Below are 13088 nucleotides of genomic sequence, written 5' to 3'. Positions count from 1 at the left end.
ACCTGTCCCTGAAACACGACGCGCCCAGATACCTGTCCCTGAAACACGACGCGCCCAGATACCTGTCCCTGAAACACGACCCGCCCAGATACCTGTCCCTGAAACCACGACACGCCCAGATACCTGTCCCTGAAACACGACACGCCCAGATACCTGTCCCTGAAACACGACACGCCCAGATACCTGTCCCTGAAACACGACACGCCCAGATACCTGTCCCTGAAACACGACACGCCCAGATACCTGTCCCTGAAACACGACACGCCCAGATACCTGTCCCTGAAACACGACACGCCCAGATACCTGTCCCTGAAACACGACACGCCCAGATACCTGTCCCTGAAACACGACACGCCCAGATACCTGTCCCTGAAACACGACACGCCCAGATACCTGTCCCTGAAACACGACACGCCCAGATACCTGTCCCTGAGAAACCTGTTGTTTCTCTCCTCTCCTCTCCACTGATACTGTAGTAGTCTGATTTCACCTTGTGTATTAATGTAAACAGTATGTCCAATGATCTGGTAAGAAATGATCTGGTAAGAAATGAAACAACGCACCCAGACCTGTCTCGTCTTCAGTGCACCAGCTATAGTAATAATATTATGGTAGTCAGCTCTGAACCCTATGGTAGTGTCACGAGAATTTCTATCTCTAATTCAACCTAAGCTTGAATCATTACCAGGGGTTGTAAGGCTCTGGTTTTAATCATAAATGATTCAAGGTCCACAACCAGCAAGAATGATCTGTATTTTTAATCATGGAGAGCTCTGGCGCCAAAAAATACATACACAGCCTTTATACCCCTTGACACACAAAGGCACTTTGCTCCGCCCACCTTTAAACAGCTCCTCAGTCCCCTTCACCCTGGAATGCTTTCTCAGCGGTTTCTAACTCCTCCCCCTCTGTTAGTGGGTTGACACTACATTATAACTCTTAACACCGTTCACACATTTATACTGTATTTGGGGTGAAATCCTTTAGTCATTATTCTTAAAATACAAATTAATCTATCAGGTAGTCAGCCCTGACTCCTATGGTAGTCAGCCCTGAACCCTATGGTAGTCAGCTCTGAACCCTATGGTAGTCAGCTCTGAACCCTATGGTAGTCAGCCCTGAACCCTATGGTAGTCAGCCCTGAACCCTATGGTAGTCAGCCCTGAACCCTACGGTAGTCAGCTCTGAGCCCTGTGGTAGTCAGCTCTGAACCCTATGGTAGTCAGCCCTGAACCCTATGGTAGTCAGCCCTGAACCCTATGGTAGTCAGCTCTGAACCCTACGGTAGTCAGCTCTGAGCCCTGTGGTAGTCAGCCCTGAGTCCTATGGTAGTCAGCTCTGAACCCTATGGTAGTCAGCTCTGAGCCCTATGGTAGTCAGCTCTGAGCCCTGTGGTAGTCAGCCCTGAGTCCTGTGGTAGTCAGCTCTGAGTCCTGTGGTAGTCAGCTCTGAGCCCTGTGGTAGTCAGCCCTGAGTCCTGTGGTAGTCAGCTCTGAGTCCTATGGTAGTCAGCTCTGAGTCCTATGGTAGTCAGCTCTGAACCCTATTGTAGTCAGCTCTGAACCCTATGGTAGTCAGCTCTGAGCCCTGTGGTAGTCAGCTCTGAGCCCTGTGGTAGTCAGCCCTGAGCCCTGTGGTAGTCAGCCCTGAGCCCTGTGGTAGTCAGCCCTGAGCCCTGTGGTAGTCAGCCCTGAGCCCTGTGGTAGTCAGCCCTGAGCCCTGTGGTAGTCAGCTCTGAGTCCTGTGGTAGTCAGCTCTGAGCCCTGTGGTAGTCAGCGCTGAGCCCAAATACAGAGGTGCTCCTCATGCTCTGTATTCAAACTGTATTTTGTAAAACAATATTTGTAAACGGTAAAGATGCTCGTTGTTCAAATGTAAAGATAACGTAAGGTCGGAGTTGACATTTGTTAGCATTGTTTGAACGTTGTTTTCCAGGTTCCTCGTCCCTGTCTCCATAGTGATCTGCAATGACATCATGGCCTACCTGTTTGGTTTCTTCTTTGGCAGAACACCACTCATTAAGGTACATTTACTGTATATTGTATTATATTATACACTCAGTGGCCAGTTCACCAGAATTGATCGCTCCTACAGACAGTGAGTCACATGGCCGTGGCTTGCTATATAAAACGGACGGACGGGCATCGAGGCATTCAGTTACTGTTCAATTGAACGTTAGAACGGGCAAAGGTTAGAATGGGCAAAACAAGAGACTTTGAGCGTGGTATGATTGTCGGTGCCAGGCGCGCTAGTTCCAGTATCTCAGAAACGTCCGGCTTCCTGGGCTTTTCACGCACAACAGTGTCTAGGGTTTTACCAAGAATGATACGCAAAACATCCAGTCATCGGCAGTCCTGTGGGTGAGAACAGCTTGTTGATGAGAGGTCAAAGGACAATGGCAAGAATGGTGCAAGCTGACAGGCGGGCCACAAACACACAAATAACGGCGCAGTACAACAGTGGTGTGCAGAACGGCATCTCGGGAACGCACAACTCGTCGGTCCTTGTCACGGACGGGCTATTGCAGCAGACGACCACACCGGGTTCCACTCCTATCAGGTAAAAACAAGAAGAAGCGGCTCCAGTGGGCACGCCATCACCACCACTGGACCATTGAGGAGTGAGAAAACATCCCCCGGGCCGACGAATCCCATGTCCTGTTGCGTCATGCTGATGGCAGAGTCAGGATTTGGCGTAAGCAGCATGAGTCCATGGCCACGTCCTGCCTGGTGTCAACGGTACAGGCTGGTGGCGGTGATTCTGGGGGATGTTTTCCAGGCACCAGTAGATCTATAAATGTAGGCCTATTTTAACACTTTAATTTTTCTAAATGAAAATATATCCATGTGACATTGCTATACAAGGATATACCATGACATTTCAAATGATTTAATTTAATAAAAACAACAAACTTTTCAATATAGTTTTGTATGACGTGTGCCCCATTTAAAAAAGGCTGGTACCTTGACGCACGTAGCTTGTTCTTTACAGTGTGTTGGCCAATCAAAGTGACTGACTTTACAGTCAGAGGTTCCGTGTGTAGCAGGTCGAGTGAGTTCACTAATACAATGCAAGATGGAATAAAATCACAAAATTCAAAGCGAAATGATCAGGAGTAGGCTACAACGAGGAGGGGGGAGAAAGTGCAGCATGTAACGTTAGCCAAGTAGCCTAGCTAGCTAGCTTCTGTAGGTTACTCCATTCAAGACCGGCACTTATGAGTTGATGATGAATATTGTAGCTGCTACAAGTTACCGACTCTTGGCTGTAGCCCAATTGAATCTCTCTCCCTCCATCCGCTTGCTCCCATCTCACACACACACCAACCCCTCACCAGTGGCAGAAATAACCGGAGCTGTTAATGGACGGAGGGGGAGAGATGCAGTTGTCGGTTGTGCAAACCCACAGTTTCATCAGCTGTCCGGGTGGCTGGTCTCAGACGATCCCGCAGGTGAAGAAGCAGGATGTGGAGTTCCTGGGCTGGCGTGGTTACCTGTGGTCTGCGGTTGTGATGCCGGTTGGACGTACTGCCAAATTCTCTAAAGTGAGGCGCCTTATGGTAGAGAAATGAACATTCAATTCTCTGGCAACAGCGCTGTTGGACATTCCTGCAGTCAGCATGCCAGTGGCACGCTCCCTCAAAACCTGAGACATTTGTGGCATTGTGTTGTGTGACAAAACTGCACATTTTAGAGTGTCCTTTTATTGTCCCCAGCACAAGGTGCACCTGTGTAATGATCATGTTGTTTAATCAGCTTCTTGATATGCCACACCTGTCAGGTGGATGGATTATCTTGGCAAAGGAGAAATGCTCACTAACAGGGATGTAAAATGTGTGCACAAAATGTGAGAGAAATAAGCTTTTTATGTGTGAAAAATGTCTGGGATCTTTTTAATTCAGCTCATGAAACATGGAACCAACACTTTACATGTTGCATTTATATTTTTGTTCAGTGTACATAGTCCCTGTCTTGACTGCATCAAACCGAGAGAAGCTAGCCAGCTAACGTTAGCTAAGCTAATTGAGACTACATATCTTCAACTGTGCGCGTTCTCCCCTTCCGAAACCCTACATATGTTGTAGCCTGTCCTTCTTTAACTTGTAGTTCTGTCATGTTAATTCCATCTTCCATTGATTAGCCTAGATATCTCCTAATAGCTAGCCACAGGGAAGCTCTGACTGTAGTCTAGTGCTGGTTTGATGACTTGTGATTGGACGACAACAGCAAGCTACACGCGCCACTCTGGTGAAAAGCAGGAGCACCAGCAGCATAAATTATACAATTTTCTATCTCCGCGGGCATTTTATGATTTTTTTATTTTCTTATCGTTTTAATGGAAAATCCATCTTTAAAAATCATTTTAAATCTTAAGAAAAATCGTCCATTTGTCACACCCCTAGTGTGAAACACTGTCATCCCTGTGTGAAAGATGGCCTCTGTTCCTGTATCCGTCGATACTCGACGCTCAATTCAGTTTCCTGTTCACTCAGTTCAGGAAGTGGAATTGCCATTAAAATCAATAAATGAATTGAAAAAGACCTCCATACAAAAGAAATCAAATAATTGTCATAACATTGCGTTACAAATTAAATGTATTAATATTGTTATTTATTACAGCTGTCTCCCAAGAAGACGTGGGAGGGATTCATAGGAGGATTCTTTGGAACCCTGGTCTTTGGATTCATAGTGAGTAAATATACTACAGTAAAATAAAGTTACTATGACAGTGGTATTACTTTACATTACAGCGCGGTATAAAGTGTAACAACGTGGTAATAGTATGCTAAGTAATCGGCCCCTTATTGATGATGCCTGCTGGTTTTCTTCTCTCCTGTTAGCTGGCCTACCTGCTAGCTCAGTTCCGGTACTTTGTCTGTCCCGCGGAATACAACAGTGAGACCAATCGTTTCACTGCGGAGTGTGAACCCTCAGACATCTTCGTGATGCACGAGTACACATTGCCCTTCGCTGTCCAGAGCATCCTCAGATGGGTAAGGGGACCTTATGGTTGCACATTTCCAGAAACTTTCCCAAAATTCCCTGTTTTTTCCAGAAATCCTGTCTGAAGAATTCCTGTTTGGAGGATTCCCTCGCAGCTTATTCTCTGCTGGTCCCAGAAATCCTCTAACTGGGCAAAGCAGTGACATTTGGGAACGTTTTGGGGCTTTAGCCACCAGGGTGAAAGGTCATCTGGTCGTAGGAGAAGGGCAGCACCTCTAGGTTGAATGCTTTATTCTATCTCATTGTTAAATCACTTCAGTCCTGCCCTCACCTGCTCTGACAAGTAGTGAAAAATAATTCAAAATATGGCTTTCATGTGGTCCTGGATGGCTTTCATGTGGTCCTGGATGGCTTTCATGTGGTCCTGGGATGGCTTTCATGTGGTCCTGGGATGGCTTTCATGTGGTCCGGGATGGCTTTCATGTGGTCCTGGGATGGCTTTCATGTGGTCCTGGGATGGCTTTCATGTGGTCCTGGGATGGCTTTCATGTGGTCCTGGGATGGCTTTCATGTGGTCCTGGGATGGCTTTCATGTGGTCCTGGGATGGCTTTCATGTGGTCCTGGGATGGCTTTCATGTGGTCCTGGGATGGCTTTCATGTGGTCCTGGATGGCTTAGACACTTATAGGCAGACTTTTGTGTTCTTAGGCTGCGTTTACACAGGAAGACCAATTCTGGGCAAAAGAGCTGATCTGATTGGTCAAAAGACCAATTAGTGGAAAAAGATCCGAATTGTGATGCCTGTGTAAACGCAGCCTTAGTTACTGGTCTGGCGAGAATGGAAGTCGGAGAGACTAGACATGATCAATGCTCAGTTGTATTTTACTACATGTTGTTCAAACATTTACTAACTAGATGGTTCCAACTAACTAGCTGGTTCCAACTAACTAGCTGGTTCCAACTAAATAGTGGTGCTTGTTTCAATGAATCCAAGGGAAAGCGCTAAATTTTGTGTGTGTGTCTCTGTGTGTGTGTGTGTGTGTCTCTGTGTGTCTCTGTGTGTCTCTGTGTGTCTCTGTGTGTCTCTGTGTCTCTGTGTCTCTGTGTCTCTGTGTGTGTCTCTGTGTCTCTGTGTGTGTGTGTGTGTGTCTACGTCTCTACAGAAAACGGTGAACCTGTACCCATTCCAGATCCACAGCGTGGCGCTCTCCACCTTCGGCTCTCTGATTGGTCCCTTTGGAGGATTCTTCGCCAGCGGATTCAAACGAGCATTCAAGATAAAAGTGAGAACAGAGACATGCGCACACAAATTTTTTTACATTTTAGTCATTTTAGCAGACGCTCTTATCCAGAGCGACTTACAGTTAGTGAGTTTCATACTGGCCCCTAGTGGGAATCGAACCCACAACCCTGGCGTTGCAAGGCGCCATGCTCTACCAACTGAGCTACAGGGGACTACACACAGGCCTCGCTTGGCTATGCTTGTTTATTTGTCTGAATATTTGTGTAGGATGATTTCCATGGATACCTTAAAAGACACAATCAGTGATTTCTCTGTAACTAGTCTTGTGCGGTATCCAGATTGTCATACTGACGTACTGTTCTTCTGCCTTCCCGGGATTTACGGTATTTCCAGCGTAGTACGCTAGCGGGCGCTAAATGCGCAGAAAAAAGCCCAATGGGAGTCGATTACCAGAATGCTAACAAAATTAGCGCAAGTAATAGCGAATTGTCATGGACGCTTTTAGCTAAATGCTAACAAGCGAAAATGAACAAACTAATTGCAGACAGTCAAATCCAGCTCATAAAGTTATACAAGTATAGCTAGTAACCATTTTTGGTGAGTGTGGACATTTACAAGTGAAAGTGAATGAGAGAAATTGTGCAAATGAACAACGTTGCGATGCATGCTTGTCTGAAGGAAGAGCAGACATGTTTACATGGAGAAGAACGGAGGAGGGAAAACAACGCTAGTAGGAAGCACAGGCACAAAATGGCAGCTGTACAGATAACTCATCCAGAGCGCTTTGACTTCTCAAACACGGCAGAAAGCTAACACCACTTCTCCTCATTAATTCAGCCACTTACATAGCTAACTAACAAGTAACCAAATTCACAGCTGGAGAGTGTATAGCACACCTTAGACAGTTTATAAAGATATCTGATAGCAAACATTTAGTAGTGAATTGCACACAAGTGCATACTTCATCACCTCATGTGCGCCGTACAACAGAGAGAGAGACTCAACGCTTTGGACTCCCCCTTTCTCCCATTGTGCTCGTTACAATGAACACAGTGACTGGCTGCTGTTCTGGGGAACTACGGTAAGCTTCATAATGAAAAGTAATGTGACAGGTGAAATGAAGAACGCGACTTGCTTTATCTCCTCTAGCGTATTGCTCAAGTAGCTACAAATATTCAAATGTATCGAAAACTTCAAAGAAATAGTTTCAACGGTATTGAAAAACCATCTTGTGGGTATTTCCAAATACCCTAGTATATACGGTATACCGCCCAACCCTAGTAATAACTTCTCTCTCTCTCTCTCCTGTCAGGACTTTGCAGACACCATCCCTGGTCACGGGGGCATCATGGATCGCTTCGACTGTCAGTATCTGATGGCTACCTTCACTCACGTTTACATAGCCAGCTTCATCAGGTAAGGGTCGTGACATTAACATAGCCAGCTTCATCAGGTAAGGGTCGTGGTATTAACATAGCCAGCTTCATCAGGTAAGGGTCGTGGTATTAACATAGCCAGCTTCATCAGGTAATGGTAGTGGTATTAACATAGCCAGCTTCATCAGGTAATGGTTGTGGTATTAACATAGCCAGCTTCATCAGGTAAGGGTCGTGACATTAACATAGCCAGCTTCATCAGGTAAGGGTCGTGGTTTTAACATAGCCAGCTTCATCAGGTAAGGGTCGTGGTTTTAACATAGCCAGCTTCATCAGGTAATGGTCGTGGTATTAACATAGCCAGCTTCATCAGGTAAGGGTCGTGGTTTTAACATAGCCAGCTTCATCAGGTAAGGGTCGTGGTATTAACATAGCCAGCTTCATCAGGTAAGGGTCGTGGTATTAACATAGCCAGCTTCATCAGGTAAGGGTCGTGGTATTAACATAGCCAGCTTCATCAGGTAAGGGTCGTGGTATTAACATAGCCAGCTTCATCAGGTAAGGGTCGTGGTTTTAACATAGCCAGCTTCATCAGGTAATGGTCGTGACATTAACAAAATTTCCATAGTTTATATAGTCAGTTTACATCAGCTTTTATCAGGTATGGATAATCAATAGGTACCAACTGTTCATTTAAAGGGGCAATTAGCAGTCAAAACAATAACAAAACGTTCTCCTCGATTCAGTAAAAAGCTGAGGGACGGGGCTGAAGAAATGTAACCACTCGCCAATTCATAGTCAGAGTTATGGATGCAAGGACTGACCATCCATGACATCAAAATTATAGTTTTTTGGGACAAAAATCCATATGCCGATAAATTGACTGAATCTACGTGATAACGATAAATAGAATGATACTTTTTTTTTTTTCTCCTTTAAACTACTACTAGTTTGATGGTTGGAGACATTAATTGTCCCATTAACAATCACCCATATTTGCAAACTTATTTCATTTGAAACTTCACATTTCTCTAGTATAGGCTACTTATCTAAATTAACAATATCAGCAAAATGCCTGCAATAAGTGGTCCGTATGGACCAGCTCTAGGGTTTAACCATGTTTTTGAGGCTATATTGTGTTTGTTTACATTTTACTTTGTTTACATTTTACTTTGTTGACAAACATTGGAGTAAAACAAGCTTATATTTGGGTTCTTGATCAAGAGGCATTTTAATGGTTAAATGTCATCAGTTTCAAATGGATGTAGCCCCGTTTAATAACTGTCTCAGCAGTTGGATAAGATGTCCGCCTCCAAGCTGTTTGCTGTAGATAAGGGGCTGCCGTCTATCTGATGGCCAGATGGAGAGCGATGGTGGCCAGCCATAAAAATAGGATTGTGAAAGACCTTCTGTATCTAATATGAGATGGTGTGTTGATGACTGGAGTTTTGACTATGGTGTGTTTTTATCTTTTCCAGGGATCCCAACCCCAGTAATATGTTAACAATGATGATGACTGTCTTGTGGTTTTAATGACAGGTTAATGGTAGTTAGTTATGTATTATGGCTGAGCCTGTCCTGTGGTTTGATAATAGGTTTGGGGTAATTAGTGATGTATTATGGCTGAGCCTGTCCTGTGGTTTGATAATAGGTTTGGGGTAATTAGTGATGTATTATGGCTGAGCCTGTCCTGTGGTTTGATAATAGGTTTGGGGTAATTAGTGATGTATTATGGCTGAGCCTGTCCTGTGGTTTGATAATAGGTTTGGGGTAATTAGTGATGTATTATGGCTGAGCCTGTCCTGTGGTTTGATAATAGGTTTGGGGTAATTAGTGATGTATTATGGCTGAGCCTGTCCTGTGGTTTGATAATAGGTTTGGGGTAATTAGTGATGTATTATGGCTGAGCCTGTCCTGTGGTTTGATAATAGGTTTGGGGTAATTAGTGATGTATTATGGCTGAGCCTGTCCTGTGGTTTGATAATAGGTTTGGGGTAATTAGTGATGTATTATGGCTGAGCCTGTCCTGTGGTTTGATAATAGGTTTGGGGTAATTAGTGATGTATTATGGCTGAGCCTGTCCTGTGGTTTGATAATAGGTTTGGGGTAATTAGTGATGTATTATGGCTGAGCCTGTCCTGTGGTTTGATAATAGGTTTGGGGTAATTAGTGATGCATTATGGCTGAACCTATCCTGTGTATCCATATTCCAGGCCAGAGGTCCCAACCCCAGCAGCTGGTTATGTAATGTTATAATATGTAATGTTGATGTGTGTCTGTCTTCCAGAGGTCCCAACCCCAGCAGCTGGTTATGTAATGTCCTGATGTTATGTTAATGTTAATGTGACGTCTGTCTTCCAGAGGTCCCAACCCCAGCAGCTGGTTATGTAATGTTGATGTTATGTTAATGTTAATGTGACGTCTGTCTTCCAGAGGTCCCAACCCCAGCAGCTGGTTATGTAATGTTATAATATGTAATGTTGATGTGACGTCTGTCTTCCAGAGGTCCCAACCCCAGCAGCTGGTTATGTTATGTTAATGTTAATGTGACGTCTGTCTTCCAGAGGTCCCAACCCCAGCAAGGTGTTACAGCAGCTGTTGGTCCTGCAGCCAGAGCAGCAGCTGACTATCTTCTACACCATGAGAGACCGCCTCAGAGACAGGGGAATACTGCCCCCTGCTGCCACGGATGCCTTGTAGAACACACATGCAAGAGGAGGATAATGTGTGTGTGTGTGTGTGTGTGTGAGAGAGAGAGGAAGAGTTTGGCTGTGTGTGTGTGCGTGCGCGTGTGTGTGTCTGAGAGAAATTGTCTTTGGCTGCTTGTGTGTGTGTGGCTTGCACCTTCTTCCAGACACTCATCTGCCCAGCGTCTGTTTTTTGTTGTTGTTGTTTTTTACCAGTCATTAATGTGAACTAAGGTGTTGCTCCCATCATCAAGGAGTTACCAATAACAGCAGCAACAACAACACGTTCAGACTGTCATAGCTACCACTGGGACCTGCATGAGTACCTGAGTACCTAACTACACAAACAAACTGACAAACTGCTTCAGCCGACCGTTATGCTAGCTAGCAGCATCAGCCGACCGTTATGCTAGCTAGCAGCATCAGCCGACCGTTATGCTACCAAGCTAGCTAGCAGCAGCATCAACCGACCGTTATGCTAGCTAGCAGCATCAGCCGACCGTTATGCTATCAAGCTAGCTAGCAGCAGCATCAACCAACTGTTATGCTGACAAGCTAGCTAGCTAAAGACTAAAGGCTGCGTTGCTCTGAAGAAACAGAATGTCTTCCTAAACAAAATGGATCCTAACTAAGCACACAGATGGTTTGTTTCATAACATACTGTAGGGGACAGTGGGTGACTGATGGCTGGCTGGCTGGCTGGCTGGCTTGCTGGCTGGCTGACTGGCGGTTTCCCTGTGGATGTATGGAGAATATTGCACTGATTTTAGCTGACCCGAAGAAAGAGACGTGGTAAAGCTTACAATACCAGGTTACCAGCATATCCTGGGTTACTGTCTTGGTGTTGTATGTGGTTGGAGCAACAGCAGGGTCTTATTCACTAGACTCCAAACGGAGGAAAACGGACCGAAACAGGGAGGGACCGACCTGAATTTGTCCAATAAGAAAAGCCTCTTTTTACTTTCCGTTGCGTAGTGCTACGGTGTGAATACGACCCAGAGGACAGAAGTGTGTTTTTGTATATAAGCTGCTCCAACATGTTTTCAAGATACTAAAATACACTGGACTTGGGCATGGCCGTTAGTATGATCTGTCTATCAGAGATAATGGTCTTCACTTCACTTAATGTAGAAGTATTTTTTTTATGATACGATCGAAAAACATGAAGCATGTTTCTAAGTTCTATCGTTCATTACTGCTAGAAAAAGCCGTTTTTTTCCTATGAACTAGTTTTAGGTTCTAGATATACCTACTGTAGGGATTGGCAGTTGACCTCGCCCTATACATAGATGGAGCTTGTGCATTGGCATGGATGTAGACACTAAACAAACCCAGTAACTATAGCAACCAGCACATGTGCACTTATGTCCAATGTATTACTGTACATAGAATACATCATATATTTAGCTGAACAAAATACCTAATATAAGATCTGTGACTTGTCAAAAGATACTATTATATGATAGTCATATTTTCAAACAAAACTATTCAATGGGGTGTTAATAATCATTTGTAGCAATAGCATGAACAAGCTATGGGGTTGAATAGGTAGCTAGCTGGGGGATAAGGATAGATAGATAGATAGATAGATAGATAGATAGATAGAAGCTATGGGGTTGAATAGGTAGCTAGCTGGGGGATAAGGATAGATAGATAGACAGATACCTATATATACTTACACTGAGTGTATAAAACATTAGGAACACCTTCCTAATATTGAGTTGCACCCCATTTTGCCCTCAGAACAGCCCCAATTCGTCGGGGCATGGACTCTGCAAGGTGTCAAGCGTTTCACAGGGGATGCTGGCCCATGTCCAACGCTTCCCACAGTTGTGTCAAGTTGGCTGGATGTCCTTTTGGGTGGTGGACCGTTCTTGATGCACACGGGAAACTGTTGAGCGTGGAAAAACCCAGCAGCGTTGCAGTTCTTGACACAAACCGGTGCGCCTGGCACCTACTACCATACCCCGTTCAAAGGCACTTAAGCCTTTAATCTTACCCATTCACCCTCTGAATGGCACACATACACAGTCCATGTTTCAATTGTCTCAAGGCTTAAACATCCTTCTTTAACCTGTCTCCTCCCCTTCATCTACACTGATTGAAGTGGATTTAACAAGTGACATCAATAAGGGATCATAGCTTTCACCTGGTCAGTCTATGTCATGGAAAGAGCAGGTGTTCTTAATGTTTTGCATACTCAGTGTATATACACATAAGTTGAACTGGTGTTTGCTGCTGTGGGAACGTGTGGGGTAACTTAAACATTTACTTGAGATTGTGAGAAAAAAATACTTTTGTGCTTCCTTCCTGTCTAGCCTGTTAACCAATGAATTTCGTTGCACTGTATTAGTAGTTCAGTGTCCATTCCAACACACTTCAGCTGAGCCACTCCCAGCGGTTCCAATATTCCTCTTCTTACTAGACTCAATGTTTTGTCGAACTGTAAAGAAGAACGATATTTTAGAAGTCTACTTATTTGTTGAATTGCTCTTAAAGGGGTTAGAAATTATGTAATTAAAGGTAGTTTGAAGAGTGGTAACATTTGATGTTAGGATTACAGTGTGAGACGAAGTACATTAGGGGTGTGTCTATATAATATATATATATAAAATATATTATATTCAGAAGAATATTTTATCTTTAATATGCAACGGTTGATTTGAATCTATGACGATAATATGGATGGGATTTCTGTGTCGGGCTGGTATTCAATCAAACACACAGTACAGGAAAATCTGCACTGTGGAAAAACAACATCACTACTGCACAAAACTTGAAAAACACCACATTTTAAGTCATGTGATTCATAGACGATGTTTACTGGGTGAAGAAAGAT

The 13088-nt window shown here is 44.3% G+C and overlaps 1 protein-coding gene across 1 annotated transcript in view; it reads left to right on the top strand.

Annotated features, from left to right (window-relative positions):
* LOC121584482 (phosphatidate cytidylyltransferase 1) overlaps window positions 1–11968 on the top strand; it is a 91616-nt gene extending 79648 nt beyond the window's left edge. Inside the window, exons 8-13 of the mRNA XM_041900376.2 lie at window positions 1936–2023; window positions 4620–4688; window positions 4841–4993; window positions 6107–6226; window positions 7499–7602; window positions 10127–11968. Coding sequence (XP_041756310.1) covers window positions 1936–2023; window positions 4620–4688; window positions 4841–4993; window positions 6107–6226; window positions 7499–7602; window positions 10127–10262 — 670 coding nt within the window. The 3' untranslated portion in view covers window positions 10263–11968. The remainder of the gene's footprint in view (window positions 1–1935; window positions 2024–4619; window positions 4689–4840; window positions 4994–6106; window positions 6227–7498; window positions 7603–10126) is intronic.
* Window positions 11969–13088: the final 1120 nt, after the last annotated feature.

This window comes from Coregonus clupeaformis, chromosome 16 (genome assembly GCF_020615455.1).
Source record: "Coregonus clupeaformis isolate EN_2021a chromosome 16, ASM2061545v1, whole genome shotgun sequence".
NCBI classification, from domain to species: domain Eukaryota; kingdom Metazoa; phylum Chordata; class Actinopteri; order Salmoniformes; family Salmonidae; genus Coregonus; species Coregonus clupeaformis.
This window is presented reverse-complemented; position numbering and strand designations above follow the sequence as displayed.